General features: G+C 38.8%; 1 protein-coding gene across 2 annotated transcripts in view; it reads right to left on the reverse strand.

Moving 5' to 3' along the window:
* Positions 1–266: 266 nt before the first annotated feature.
* The window catches only part of TRHR (thyrotropin releasing hormone receptor), a 36890-nt gene continuing 20624 nt past the window's right edge, over positions 267–16532 (reverse strand). For both annotated transcript variants that reach the window (XM_036876444.2, XM_036876443.2), the window contains one exon: positions 267–3000. In XM_036876444.2, the coding sequence (XP_036732339.2) occupies positions 2593–3000 (408 nt within the window). In that variant the 3' untranslated portion in view covers positions 267–2592. The remainder of the gene's footprint in view (positions 3001–16532) is intronic.

Consider the following 16532-nt stretch of genomic DNA (forward strand, 5'->3'; position numbering starts at 1 on the left):
TTGGATATTATGTGGGAACATTTAATTTCATACTGGCATTTGCTTTAGAGTTGAAACACTATGAACTATATCCTTCTGAATTACCCCTTTGGTCTAAAATCAACAGATTATTAGAAAATAACTTCAAAAATTAAAATGGAAAACCTGAGCCCATATATTACATTTCCACAGATAGGAAGAATATATTGTGTCCAAACTAGTTGAATGTTTTTCAAGATCTAATAGTACCACTCTGCAAAGTATATTATATATTTTTGTATTTTTAGGCCATCATGTCATAAGGTGCCATCAGCATGCTGGCTAAAAAAAAAGGAAAAAGGAAAGACATATTTTCTCTCCCCAGTATCTACATAGATTTAGGAAAAATGCATTGATCCTTGGTCCCCGGTCTTGTCATTTGAGAAGTAAGAACAGTAATGAGACTGTGACAAAGAAAATGTGGATCAAGCACCTCCCAGGCTGAGACTCAGCAGACACTTGGTGATATCAGTTCCTTTCCCCAGTGAAATAACCAAATACAGTCCAATCCCCCTTCGTAAGCAATGTGTGCACATGTGTGTCTGTGACTGTAAGCACCTGCCCGTGTGCTGGCAAATACAGTCCAATCTCCCTTCATAGGTAACGTGTGCACAGGTGTGGCTGTCTGTAAGCACCTGCCCGTGTGCTGTTGGGGGTTGGAGCTAGGTTGCTTGGGTGCTTCTGACTATAGGATTCCAAGATTAATCCAGGATGAAAAGGTAGTTAAATAGATGTCTTAGTGTCAGATAGAATTTTAGGGTATTTCCTGTAAATATTTGCTTTCTTTTATTTAGTAACACAATGACAGGATAAGAATGTTTTCTAGGAGTAGATGAGGCCCGTTTTTCACAAAAGCATATTCTGGTCTGATGTTCTTTCTGGATGACAAAGTCTCCACGAAACAGCATTTTAAAACGGAAGTTTCCAAAATAGAATGATGTATTCTTCGTAAAGAAGGTGGGGAGGGGTAATTATTATCAGCACTTAGGTTTCAAACAAATTCACTAGATATAGGTTAGAGAGGGAAAATACCAGTCTATGGGGCACCTAAAGGAACTCAGTACTTTTTGACCCACTCATTAAAAATCAACTATTACTGCACCATCGCCAAGGGTGATTTATGCACTTGAAATACTGATCGGACAAATCTCAGTAGGTGACTCATTTGAAAGGATTAAATTAGGACCTGACACTGTGTCCTGGGCCATTCACCTTCACACCTTTTTAATCTCTGCAACAGAATAGCAGGTCTAAGTCATAACTAAAAAGAGATAATTGATAGCAAGATGGTATCAGTTTTAGCTCTATTGAAAATAAAGCCAACGGAATTCTGCACTGTTTTGACTTAGAATCTGTAAAGAAAATTTCACTAGCACTTGGAAAAAAAGAAAAAAAACCTACAAATGACAAGCAGGAAGAAAGGAAGGGCAATTGCAGAGAAGTTAAGATCCATTGCCTACAGTGCCCAGTAGGGAGCCTGTGTCTGGGTGTGTCTAGTCAGACTTTGGCTGATTTAGAATAGCAACTAAGCTTTTGAGAAGGTTTCAGACTTTTAAGCTAGATGCAGCTAGAAGGATTCGTTTGACATGGCTCAGTGGTTTATATATGAGAATGTGCAAAAAGGATTTTCTTCCTTTCTTACTTTTCTGAGGAAAAGTAAGTCCTTATTTTAAGTAGTTGGTCTCGTATTGGCTAAACTTTTCAGTATTACTTACATGTTAGTTTGTATCACCACAATTATGCAATCTGGTGTTTCTCCTGTCTCACTCAGCATTTAGGAGGCTTGAAGAGTTCATGAGAGCTGGATTTACCTAAATCAAATGTACATGTCTTTACAATTGGAAATTTTAGCTTTTATGAGGCATATTTTACATTCAAGCTGAATGATGACCACGTATTTGTGAGATATAAAAATCATCTCAGAATTTTATAAGCCTATGACGTATGTTTTTGTTTTTCATATAGTGAACATATTTGTCTGAAATCTCATTTTACTCGATAATTAAAATGTTTTTCTTCCTGTTTTCTCTAGCAGTCTCAGATATCCATGAAGTGTCACTGTACTTTGTTAAAATAAAATGCTGAATGCAAATATTTAAGAACTTGCACGTTGCCAAATTAGCAAATGAAAAAATAATTTGGGTGTGGGTGGTTGAGGAATTACATTTGGTAAGGTAACTGTGAATAATGTAAATTGATGTCCAAATTTTATCTAAACTTCACAGCCCCAGAAAATTCAGTGAATTTTTCAAACTAAATGGAAGGTGTTACATTTGCAGTTTCTATCATTTGGTTCCTTCACAGATTGCTCCATTTTTTTGTTATACTGGTTTTGTGATACCCCATTTGACTATTTCACAGATCTACTCCATTTTTTGTGGTGCATTTTTCATGGTCCTAGAAGGACAATATAGTCATTCCCACGGGTTAAGTACCGTGGGCCAGGATTTGTTAGAGCATCACAGAAGCCTTATATGCTCTGTCTTCACATACGAGTATTGGCCGTTTCCTCTTTTGGGCTGATAATTCCACAGATTTATTTACTTTGTGGTCCATTTTCTTGGAATTCAAGAATCAGCTTTGGCTAAAGGTTATTTCAGCAGCCAAGCAGGTGTCATCAAAAGATACTTTCGTGGCAGACAAATAAGAGTCAGTGACAGTGATGTCATCAAGCTCTGTGCTGAAATGATCTGTCTCCTTGATGACACTGTAATTTAGGGCCACACTGTCATTGACAGGTTTCTCCAGGGGCCTCTGCTTGCAGTTACACAGCTTTCTGAAGGCTGCACGGAATTTCTGGGACATGAGATTATAAATCACTGGGTTGATGGCACTGTTGAGATAAATGCAAATTCTGCAAAAGAGCAAGAACCAATTTTCTTGGAAAGGGCTGGAGAGAAATGAGTTGACAACCACAAGAGTCCTGTAGGGCATCCATAAAAGGGCAAACAGAATCACAACCACTGCCAGCATCTTGGTGACCTATGGAGAAATAAAGAGAAATGCAGTGCAAACACAAAGGAAAACAAAACAATGATAATACAACATGCCCCCTTCTCCCTCAGCCCAATCTTCAGTTCCCAAGATGTTCTGAGACAAGGACTTAAGCACAGGGGGTTCTGTTGGGAGATGATCCTGGGAAGCAGGATTAATGGTATAGGGAAAGTGCGATGGAGGAGAAAAAGCCAAAATAGGGTATGTTACTGAGACAACTCTCAGTCAAGTAACACACTTCAGGATTATCTGTCCAGTGGGCATTTGTCCACTGGCTGCCATCTCCCCTTTGTTGAGGGCCCTTAGGGGTTTTAAATGCCCTGTGCATCTAGGGTTCTCCTGCCTGGAAACTCCTGGGGGCTCTGGAGGGAACCTCGAGGCAGAGACAGTCAGAGGATGCTGGATACTTGAAATGAGATGTCCTCGGCAAGCAGGAACCATCCACTACAGCAATGGCTGGAGTCAGATTCTGGCCAGGAGGACAGGACAGACAGTGCCTGAAGTGTCTGAGGCAGGCATTAGGAAACCTAGGTTTTAATCCCACTTTACTTACCTTATAGATGGCCCTGAGAGATGATCTTAACCATTCTTATAGCTCGTCTGTAAAACGGAGCCAATATTGATCCCCTAAATCAAATAGGTAACATAGTAGTTTGAAAAGGATAAAGTATCTTAAGCAAAAAAAGTCAATAGTTATTGAATCTACTATGTACCAGATATTATACTAGGTGCTTTAGACATATTATGATGTTTAAAAAGCCTATAACCCTCCATTATAGGTATTGCACCCTCCATTTCCTCAAATTAGAAAACTGAGACGTAGATGCTAAGTAAGTACTTCGGCAGAAGTTGTCACGGAGCCAGGACTGCAATCCAAGTCCAAAGTGTTGCCCTTCCCACTGCACAGCTTTTCCTCAGGGGAGAGGGAGCAATGAACTGGAATTTGACATAGGGCCAACCCTACTCTTAAATATAAGCAATGCACAGGAGATAGGACAGTGGCACAATGAGTTTAACACCCAAGATTGCCCAGGGACGAGATTATCAGAGTGTAATTTAGCAGATTCTTCTCATGCACCTTCATGCTCTGTGAGAGGCTGGGGATCGGTCTGGAGGCCGAGCTGGATCATCAGGTTTTGACTCTCTAAATAGTTGAAATTCTTACTTAAGTCATTTATCTGTGCTTCCATTTCCACATGTGAAAATATGCCTGACCACATTGTTTCATTTACTTCATAAAGACATTGAGAAAATAAAATAAAATAATGAACATAGTAAGGGCTCTGAAACTTTAAAGCACTGTGGGAATATTAACCTTAGCTTAGTGGCAATCTAAAAGACCATATTATTTCAACTTTATGGAGGGTGAATTAAAATTTAAGCACTGATTATCTTTGGTGGGGGAGATAGTAACTGACAGCTTTTCTTCAAGAAAAATACTTTATTTACACGTTTTAAAATAAGCTTTCAGTTATTTTAGTCTCTCACAGAGTCTGAGAAATTTCAGCTTCTTCAGCCCAAACTTTCTAGATGTTCTGACTTTGAAAACTGTTCCAAACAGAAGGAACGGATTCTTCCCGCCTCTCTCCTCTTAACCTTCCAGCTGTTTCACTGAACCGGAGCCAGCAGCTGCTATCTTGTTCTGGCATCGAGGGGCAATCCTGTTTTGAGAAGGCTTTCAAAAATACTTTAGTGAAGAAATAAAGATTCCACATCTAAACATCTACTCTGTCATTAGTTTTTACTGTAAATTCAGCTCCCAGTCTTGCATCTAATCCTGGTAATAAGATCGACTTTAGTCTCCTGTTTGAGTAAGTCCCTTTTCTCCTAGCAGTCCTAATCTTAGGCTGCTGGGACCCTGTCTTAACTCTAACATTATCTCTTCCACCCCAGCTAGGACTCCTTACCGGTCCTACATTGTGGAGGTAGTGCTACCCACTTGGTGTTATTCTTCCTGGATCTAGGGTAATTTTCTTCCTCCTTGGCTTTCCAAATATTTGCTGTAAGACTTCTCATCTATGGGCGCATACAGCCTTTATCTCTTTTTGAACCACCATCTCTTTTTTGAACAACTCATACCACTTCCTTGCAATGGGACTCATGAGCTATCCACCTACTCTCAAGTTACTGTGCCACCTCTGCTTCCAGGGCCATTTTGTAACTTTATTGAAGCTCTCCTTGCCCTCCACAAATGTGCCTCATGCTCTCCTGTTCTACCTCACTCACTGTTCCCTGAAGTTCTCTTCTGACTCAGCCCACAGAGGATAGTTACACTTCATATTCTGCTCACTGGGGGTAGGGAAGTTATTGGGCAGAAGGTGTGATTCTCACACTGGGTCATGTAATATCAGGTAAACATACCAGAGAGTCTGACTTCTTTCAGAAATTAGGAGGATCTACTTAGTTAAGAGGCTAACTGAAGTCTGATTCCTAAGCAGGCTTTTAAGATTATGAGTAAATATTTTAATTGGTCCTAGGAAATCAAAGGCTTAATTCAGTGATAAATATTCTGAGCTTTGGAAAAAACTATAGCAATTAGAATCTTTAGCATCATCAGCAGCAGTCTCAAACCCGCCTCTCTCCTCTGCCTCATACTCTAGGTTCGCTGACATCAGGTCCCTACTTCATACTTGCAAACACCCTCCTGTTCCTTGCCAAGGACTAAGCATCCTATTTTTGAATCCCTGATTTGATTCATAATTAGATTGCTACCATCATATTTGAGTCCTTTATAATGGCTCATCATAAAGATGTGTAAACACTATATTTTTTAATACTTGTAATAACTCCATGAGTAAGCTAGTATTAGCTTTATTTTGCATATAAGAAATTGGGCTTTAGAGCGTATATATGATTTGTCTAAGGACACGTGGGTAATAAATGACAGAGCTGTGATTCAACCTAAGTCTACTTAAACTAAAGCCCATGCTCCTTCCTTTGTATTTTGTTCTCTCTATGAAAGTCTTTTGCACTGATGAAGAGTTCTACTGTGTTCTTACTATTATGGTTGCCAAAAGATTTACCTTCTTTTAAGTATGAATCAAACATACTTGTTGCTGATAAATTTCCAAACTTAAGGTTGGATTTTCTCTATCTTTATATTCTTCTCTACAGTGGTCAGGTGAAACATTGAATCCACATTTAACTTCTACCTACCTCTTTTGCTTAGTATCAGTGAGGGAGCAACTTTCATTGCTTCCAAGAAAAGCAACCTGTTTCCAGGTTGGTTCCTCTGCTGTGAGCCTCCACAGCACCCCTACACTGCAGCCCCCCAGATACTTTGACATCACTACCAAAACTTTTTATTGCAATGCATTGTATTGGTCAACCTCTCCAAAAGATAGTAGGCTCCTTCTGAGCAATGGGTAAGATTAGTTTGGTCCTCAGGGATTTAGTACAGTATGTGACATAAAATAGTCATCAGTTATGTTGAATAAACTCAGGCATAGAAAGAATTATTTCAAAATATGTACCCACAATCCTTTTCTGAGTTTCAATACTCCTACATACTGATAGAGGATTTTGGCAAACATTTTATTTGGAAATTTAAAGAAATGTATCCCGTTTAAATGGAGCTTGGTTAATCAATAAATTGAGACCTTAACATATTTCTCAGCTTTTTGTTTGAAATATATTTTAAAAGATTTAAGGTGTGAAATGAAACAAATATAATGATGTTTCTAAGATTGACCCAGAGGAAAATATGTCTCCAGTGGGATGAGACAGAATGTATTTAATCCCATTCATAAATTTTTTTAGTTAATTCCAAATACTTTGATTATGTTTAATCACTTTCTAAAATGCTCACAAGTTTTTAGTGCGGCCATAGCTTGATTTTAACAGCTTTCACTCAATATAGGAGCAAACACCTGGAAAGGAAGTGTCCTGGGGATTGTCTTTCATAACCAATTAATTTCATTGTGGTTGTTGAAGTTTTATTTCTGTTGTTACTCCTTATCTCAAATAAAGTGGAAAAAATGCAAATCTGAAAATATCTTTGGGCCACTGTTTTAAATTTTAACAGTTTTGTTAGGGCACTAAATGGGGTAGGCAATTAAAGATAGTTTCTTTACAGAAGCCTCTGCCCCAGGACATAAAGGCCCTTGAGAAACAGCATGATGCTCTCTCCAGGGGGAAAAAGACCCCAAAATGTATTTTTGATTGGGAAGGAATTTACCACATCTACTAGGAGATTCCGTGCATCCCTACTGTGTACCAGTCAATGTCCTGCCTCTTCAGGACTAAACAGTGATTCAGAGACATTGCCCATGGCTTAGTGTACTCTGTGATCTCATGGGTGGTTATAACACAGTGTGACTCACGCTGAGGCAGAGGAAGGCTTGGGTTCTTTGAGAACTCTTGATCTGGACTTGGGGTTGAGGGGGGCTGAGTGAGGGCTTTCTGTTCTCAGTGGCACCTAAGCCAAAGTCTGAAGGTAAAAGAGGAAGAGGTGCTCCTGCAGAGACTGTGCGTGCGGCGGTCTGGAGGCATGAGATAGTGGGGCATATCATGGGGACCAGAAATAAGTTAGTATGCAAGCTCCAACTGGGGACTGGGTGAACAAGCAGAGCTTTTTCTCTAGGAAGCCTACGGAAACCATTATAAGAACCATAATTTTTCCACAGTGAGGTGACGTCACACTCTGTGACAGAAGAAGAGATGCAGTTTCCAAAGGAGAAACAGAGAACTGAGTTCTGAAAATGTCATCTCCATGGAGCCATTTAGTGAACAAGGAAGTAGGCAATCATTTTTGCATAGTATTTTGAGGGCAAGGAAAGGAGGTTGTAAAAATCAGTTGATGAAAGCTTAGTGCTTAGAAAGAGAGACTGTCTGCAGCAATGGTCGAGGAGAAGAGCTGAGTGGGAACAGGAGGGTCTCAGCTGGACGGGCCTCTGTCCTTGGCCATCATGGTGAAGGGTTACTCTTTGTGAGCCTCAGCTTAAATTTTTAAAGTCAAATCCTACTATGTATGTTTTACTCTTCACTGTATTTAAATAAGTGGCATATAGTTCTCATAACAGAGTTTGGATTCAGTCCTTCTCAACACATCCTTTTGTAATTGTTATAAAACCTCTAGATAAAGACCCTATTCAGGGATTTTTTTCTTACTTTTTTTCTTTTTAATGTTATTTGGATAGATTTTTATCTGATTGTTAAAGTTGAGATTATGGTTCCTCAAGTGGGCACTAGCTCAACTCTGTGTGAACACACTACATGTGAGAAACCAGAGGCTGGGTTCTCTGTTCTAGCCTGCTGAGGAGCCTTGTATTAGTAACTATTATTACTAGTACTTTGACTTTTATTACAAGTCTAAAACTATTAACTAATGTTTATATATTGAATTAAAATAATAATGCCAGTATTATAGGAAAGCTGCAAAGATAAGAGAGTTTTCATATCCCCTATACCAACATCCTCCTATTATCAACACCTTACACTGTATGGTGTGTTTGTCATAATTAATGAACTCATACTGATAATTTATATATAGAGTTAGTTAACTTCATATTTTATTCAGTTATATTAGTATTCTCCCCAGTGTGCTTTTACTGTTCCAGGATCCCACCCAGGATCCCACCTCACAGGTTCCTTAGCTTCCTGTGGGCTATGACAGTTTCTCTAAGTTTACTGATTTTTGTTGGCCTTGATAGTTTTGAGGAGTGCTGGTTAGGTATTTATAGAATATCCATCAGTGTGAGTTTGGCTGTTTTTCTATAGTTAGAATAACATTTTGGATTTTGGGGAGGAAGGCCAGAGGTAAGCCTCCATTCTCAACACAACATGTCAAGGGTGCATGCTATCAAATTGATTTATGACTTAATGACGCTAACCTTGTATATTGCCTTATTGAAATATACTTTACACAAAGTTAAATTCACCTACTTAAAGTATACGATTCAAGGGTTTTTTAGTGTATTCACAGAGCTGTGCAAGCTTTACCACAATCTAACATGAGAACATTTTCACCATCTGGAAAGCAAACCTCATGCCCATTAGCGTTGACTCCCACCTTCCTCCTACTTTCCCCAGCCCAGGCTGCCCTAGGAAGCCACTGCTATACTTTGTCTCTTTAGATTTGCCTATTCTGAACATCTCATATGAATGGAATCATGTGGTCTTTTGCATATGATTGGCTTCTTTCACTTAGCATAATGTTCCAAAGATTCATCCCCACGTTGTGGCATGTATCATACTTCATTTCTTTTTATTGCTGGAAAATATTCCACTTTAGGTGTATACCACACTTTATTTATCCATTCATGTGGATGCTTTCTACTTTTTGCCTGTAATGAATAATACTGCCATGAACATTTGTGTACAAGTTTTTATGTGGAAACATGTTTTTATTTTTCTTGGGTATATATGTAGGAGTGGAATTGCTGGATTGTATACTGCTTTTCAAGTTATAAACTATTCAAGAATATCAAACATTTAATCTTTGAAATAATTCTGAGAGATAATGATTGCTATAAACCCAGTAAAAAGTACAGATTTTACAGCTATATTAGGACTCAAGGAAGATACAGAGTAAAGACAAACCTAAACCAGCTGGGATGCATTCTTGGGCTGCTCTTGAAAACTGAAGAACAACTACCAGACAGACAAATGTGAGTAAGAGGAAATGGATACTTTGGGGGGAAACTGTTATTTATTTATATTACTAAAAAGTTTCATTTATCAGCCAAGCCTGTTTGGAGAGGGTTTAAGAGAAGATGGGAGGAGTGGATGGTGATTGCGAACATATCTTTTTGAGAGTTTTGCTGAAAAAGGTAACAGTAAAAAAAGAAGGGTTGCCAGACGGGGGATGAAGTATCAATTTATATTTTCCCAAAATGGAAGATACAACATCTTTACTTGCTTAGGGAACAATCCCTTAGGGAGAGGAACGTCTGTGGTCCAGGAGAGAGAGAAAGAAGACAACTGGAGAAATTACATTTTGAATAGGGAATAGTGTCCAGTGCACAAGTGGTGGGTGGGGTTGGCCTTTTCTCAAGTGCATACACAAAATTACTTTTCCAATATCTGTGCCTTTGTTCTTGCCACACTTGATCTAAGGGATCAAGATAAGGTGGAAGAAAATGCCGCCTTTCTCATCAAATCCTAAATTCTGAACAGAGCCCTGAGAATAGTTAATTGTTTAATTCCTTGGAATTACCAAAGCATTTTCACTTCATCAAACCACTTTGTGTTTCTATCCTTATGAGATCTGTAGGACAGGTGTTATTATTCCACGTTGTTGATGAGCAATGGAAACTGAGCTCAGAGAAGCCGAGAAATAAGGTCACGTAGCTCATATGTAAGTAGTAAAGCTACTTGCTAGGTAATTACAAAAACCAATATATATAGTGAGTTGAAGATTTCCGATTGCTGTAAATAATGTTTATGAAATATTTGAAAAGGATAATATTGTTGGCAGGAATCACTGGTAGCCCTGGAATCCCATATGGGTTTTTTTGGCCCAAACTTGAGTGTTACATTTAGCAAGTACTGATTAGGAAGAAGAAAGTTGTCCTAACAAGGCAGATAGAAATCCTTCACACCAATCTATTTCCTAGGGAAACAAACAAACAATGAAATTAAAAATGTAAAAGTAATAAAACGGAATAAAAAATAAAATAGAAACTTCTATATTTGGGTCTCAGTCCAATTAATAGCATGCCACTTATAAAGATCTGGTTACATGGGATCTGGGGACGTTTTGATTAATGATCAGAGATTAGTTCATTAGTCTACCTAGGAAGTCATAAAGGTTTGACTGATATGTCAGTTCTCAGGAGATTCCACTGGAGTACTTGTACCAAGTCTGAAAAAAATTCTGTCCTTGTATGATTGAGAAAAAATTCTGTGCACAGTCATGGGTCATGTAATTTAGACATTCTTCCTTGGGAGGTAAAGGCTGTGGCACAATCCTAGCTAGTGCATGTTAGTGAATGTTGTAGTGCAGAGGGTACATAAGACAGAACTGGAATTGACATCTAGCATCTTGGTCTCACAGTCCATGTCTTAGGAGATGGGGCAGGTCACATGATTTATTTATGTCTGAAACTCATTTTCCAACGTCAGTAAATGTGCAAACTGAATTCCTCTTAGAAGTCTCTCCCGTTCAAATACCCTAAGAAAATCTAACTTATATGTTACTAATGGTAACACAATATTCAGACATGTTTGTTGTCATTTTCACACAGTTGGGTTTTGTTTTTAGGGGTTATAGGCCATGCAAAGAGAAATAGCACCTGGAGCATACATATCCCTCAAAGTGCTGATAAACTATAGGAATAGATTCAGTTCTGAATCACAGTGGTTGTCAGTAATCATCTTAATTGCTGCATTCTCAGAGATGGTGCAGGTTTCTGAAGTGCTGAAGAAATTACTAGAATTCATTGTAATTTCCTGTAGCTAAGAATGTGATGTATCTCTTTACCCAGGACACTGGCTTCATGACCTACTATTATTTTCTTTCTTTTAAGTTGATTATAGCTGAAATACCATTGAAAAAAAAATGTAGTTACAGAAAGAAATAAGGAAATCACTTAGAGTGGATAGTAAATAATTTAATCCTTTTAAGGAAGTACTATTAATTTAAAGACTAAACCTATAGAAGGTTTAGACTTAATGATAAGACTAAACCTTATCTGATAAAAGGCACCAGGACCATTCAAATATTTGACTGTCATTTAATGACAGAATATCTAAATTTCAGGGCAATCTTAAATACTGAAAAAGCTTTCCTAGAACTGAGAAGGGAAAGCCATATAACAAGAGATGTCAACTAGATCAGCAAATCTGTATTTGAAGAATATTTACCACTTTTATAATTTATTATCTTCAAGAGAGTCATAGCAGGTAACTTTGATTTGTGTATAGGCTATCTATTAATTTTGGATCCCACATTCTATAATGCCAAAGCTCTGTTTTTGGCTTCATGAACAAAGTAAGTCAATAACAAGCTTTTATTAGATCTCCCAGTGCACAAAAGGTTGGGAGAAGTCCTTAGTACATATGCTTGCCACATAAGAAGTGCTCAATGCATAGCTGAATTATTACTGAGTAAAATTTATTTTTCACAGATGTTAAACTATAATTGTGGATGGATGTATGGGTTTAAGGCTCTTTAAATTAGCAAAGTGTTCTAGTTCTTGTACTTCTGGCTGGAATATTTCCAGTTTCAGAAGTATACATTTCCTTCTGGAAACATTTTCTTGGTTATTGAATACAAAACAGTTCATTTTAATATTTTAATGCCATTCTTTGAAGGGTAACAATACGTTCTGTTTGGACCCTGTCCATGTTCTCCTGCATTGTTGCATATTAACAAAGTGTTCTGTTCCTGGGAATATTTTGCTCTCAGATGGCCTTCAGCAAGGTGATCAATGATCCTTTGCATTTTGCTATATTAATTGAGCCAATCGAAGAATAAACTTGACTAGGGAATTATATGAATCTGAATTTAGCCAAGCTTCTACATTGATTGGGAGATCTGGAATTTTCCTCTTCCAGATTGTTCTGCCTTGTTTTGACTTTCTTTCTGTCCATGGCAGTTTTTAAAAGACTGTTATAAGCAATGTGGGGTGCTTCATACTGTGGAGTGAGATCATTGTTGGGGTTTAAAAAATGAAAGGATGGGGTCACAGAAGGGCTTGAGATCAACTCAAAGTCAGTTAAACTATATTAAAAATGGAGTCTGAGTGGTGATTCATGGTAGAGAGATGATGGACTACCATATCCTGCCTTGTAGATAAACTAGAAGCCACTAAGGATGCTAATGAATCGGTTCTTGACTCCACCTGTCAAGTACTGTATCTAAATGTTACATTCAGAATAGCCATTCTGGCAAGAACTGTGGAATGTTTCCTGGGCTCTACTCTGATTAAAAGTGCTAATGAAAATATTAGTAGAGATTCACAGTAATGAAAGTATGGTTGTATTTAGAGATATTTGAGGAAGGAGAAGTGGGGATTAAAGGAAAAAATGGTGATACAAGAGTTTTAAAGTGTAAATTTGTAGTGTAATGAAGCTTAAAAGAAAAGTTCTCTGTAATTCTGGGGGAGGTAGGTGAGGTAGGTAAGATATATAAGATCAATAAAGAAGGTAGACTTGTCAAGCAGAGTTATTTCCTAAGTGAGACATCTGTGCAGACAGAAAACTGGATGAGGACAGCTCCAGGGGAGCTATGTGTGTCATTAGTCACACAATGGCACTACTGTTGATACAAGATAGGGGAGCATAGAAGAGTTGGAGTTACAGGATGACCTATTTCTGTGTGGAGTGTGATGTGACTCTTCCTCTGTGACACTCCACTTCTCCAGTCAAATTATTAAGCATCACCAGTAATAGTGCTTCCTGCAGACCCTAGCCTGAGCTCTGCCCCCAAATGTGATGTGAGATGAACCCTGAGAGCCTTTCTTTCAAGAGAGATGTTAGAGATGAACCTGAAGAGTGGAAGAAAGTGGTAGAACATTGAGCCAACCTATTAGTGTTCCAATTCAGTGTTTAGGGCTAACCGATACCAACCCTCTCGGGGTAAGAGACACTTTGAGTGGTCATAAGCCTTATTTTCTGAGAATCTCTGAGTCTGTGTTAGATGAGAACTATGCAGTATTTCTTAACAGATTTCAGTGTAGAATGAGGAAAATGGGATGAAAATGGAAGGTATTCCAATTTAGCAACAGGAACCAGCAGAAGAAAAGGAGAGAGTATTAAGGTATATGAAATACCTACTGTGTGCCAAGCAAAGTGGTATTTCCTTCATACAGCCTGACTTTATCTACATTTTATGGAAGATAAGACTGATGTAGAGAAAATTCATCTGCTAATGAATGAAAGCCACACTTTAAGGACATGTATTTTTTACTTCAAATACTCCCTATTCATCAGGGACTTTACTGAATTTGGAGAAGAAATATTTCTTCATTGAAGTTTGCAAAACCAAAAATCAGAAGTTGGGTTTAAAGGTTGGAATTGGCTAAGGCTGTAATGCAAGAGTGGAGAAGGGAGTAAGAAAACTAATTCTTATTTCTACCCAAAGATTTATGCCTCAGCACCCAACAAATTCACTCTGTGATATTAAATCCTGATGGAACATGTGTTCTGAATGTTTCTGGTCTCAGGGTTCTTGGGCCAAGGGTGGAAAACAGCTGTCTGCTAGGTAACATTTGCAGCTCGATTTGAGGACTAGGTGTAAAACTTTCTGCACCATAGCGACTGTTACAGTGTGGAGGTTTCAGGATTGATTCCAGAGCCTGGTAATTGCGTGTGATGAAAGGCTGGCTTCCCTCCTGTTGCTTGGATGTTTTCTTGTTCACAGGAGGCAGATACTTGGAAACATGCTGGGAAGGGAAAAATGCAGCTGGCGGAACTGGGATTCAAATTATAATATCTCAATTTAGGAAACAAAATGTCATTCTGAATTCTTTCATGAGCCCTCCTGAAACAGTGCTGCAGTTGATCTGCCTTGGGCTGGGTGTGTATGTAGCCTTTTCTAGGTGTTCCCTCTTCCAGGTACATCAGTGGCAGACGTCTGGGCATGCGAGAAGGCTGCCCTAAAACGTCGTGCTTTGGTTTTCTTACCTTTGCTCTCTAGGCTATGTTTACTTCTCCTGGTCACTTTTCATATTGGAACCAAACCATAGAAATTCTGAATGAGGCATCTTGGCTGGCTCTGAGCAGGGAATCTACTTGATCGCTGTAACACTCCTATGAAGATATCGATCCCTCCTGAGGGAGGTATTTTCCAGTATTCTCTCTCCCCGGTGCTGCTGTGGCGGTACAGCCCGGTAAGGGTGACCCCGTAGCCTGTGATACAGACAAGCGATCCCTCAGCTGCTCACACGGCAGAGGATGGGAAGTCAATGAGAATATTTCGGAATGTAAAATGTGAATGATGGAAGGGAAGGGAGGTGATCTCTACATAAGCTCTAAGGGCTGCCGAAGTTTTAGTGGGCATTTAGTTGTCTTGCTTTTAAAGGGCCTGGACAAAGTCCCTTATCACAGGGCTAAGAGTATGTGGGAGACAGTCACCTCCTTGAATCTCTCCCAGGGAGATCCACTGCACCATTCTCATGGCTATCAAGAGTTACAATCTAGTTTTCTAGCTGTTGCCAAAGAACTGACAGAGACAGCCAAAAGAAGAGAGGGCTGTTTCTTTCCTTCAGCAAATCATAACTTCAGCATTCTCTGCTGATTGTAGCTCTCCCATGTGCTGAACATGGGACTCACAAGCAGAAGACTTGGACTGAGATCTCAGCTTTACCACTCCGTATCACTCAAAGCTTTTCAAGCCTTGGTGCCTGCAGTTATATGAATATGAAAATACACATTTGAGGATTAATTGCAAGGAAGATGTAAAAATACATTGTAACATACACTATACCTTTCTAGTATGAGAGGCTGTTATATTTCTTATCCTTGTCTTCATTGCCCTGTGTTAACCTAACAGATTGAATGGAGCTACTATGCAAGGTGTGTGATGCCAACCATGGCATGCTGGCCTTTGTGCCATGAGGCCCTAGCTTTCACCACACACTATTATCTCATTAGAGTCTCTTTGCAATGATATTGGCCAAATGGTATTAGTCTAGTGGTTAAGGGAACAGGCTATGCAGCCAGACTCGGCTAGATTCTAATTCTCACTCTGCCTCTTTCTACCTGTCTGGCATTGGGCAAGACATCTCATGCTTCTAAATTCAGTATATTCATCTGTGAAACAGGAGTAAGTATGAAGAAAAACAGGCAATTTATAAAAAGCCCTAGCATAGAGTATGGTCCTCAGTAAATGAGTTTATTTTTCCCATCTCTGGGGAAACATGGAGGATGTAACCAAGAGGCAGAGAAGTCTGGCAATAATAACAACAGCAACAATAAAAAGTACCTTCTTGAACTTAATATATCTTAAATATAACATCAGGGACTTCACTGAATGAATCATTACAGCAGGTATGAAGTGTATTCTCTTCATTTTATAGGTGAAGGGAAAGAGATGTGAAGAGGTTTCCCTTCTGGAGAGAATCGTGGGTACGAACCCTTCCCTAAGTTGCTTTCTCTCTTATCTCCCTGTTTCTTTCTTAGGTGCTGAGAGTCACATTCTGAAAGGCTCTTGTTGCTTCATTTGTTTACCTATTTATTGTCTCCCTAGCATGATGACTCCTTGAGGATCCCTGCCCTAGCCTAATGCAAGGAGTAATGTGAAGGTCTGGCCCTGAGTAGGTGCAATAAATATTCAGGCAATGAATGAACAAATGAACAGATGAAGGAACAATTAATTAGTACTATTCTGTTCTGCTTCTTCCATGGAGTTCCGTGCAGTCACTTGATACTTACAGCCCTAGTCACAAATGCCGTTATTATTCTGGGACTGGTTTCTTTTCTGATATGCAAGATCTTGATGGCAGAAATAATGTGCATTACACATTTTATCACTATTCCTGAAGCAGGATTTGTAATAAAAAATTCTTAAAGATTAAAATCAATTTTAGAGTAAAAATTCAAAAAGGGGCATGATAGAATTATGGTGAAGGAAATTT

This window comes from Manis pentadactyla, chromosome 3, assembly GCF_030020395.1.
Source record: "Manis pentadactyla isolate mManPen7 chromosome 3, mManPen7.hap1, whole genome shotgun sequence".
NCBI lineage: Eukaryota > Metazoa > Chordata > Mammalia > Pholidota > Manidae > Manis > Manis pentadactyla.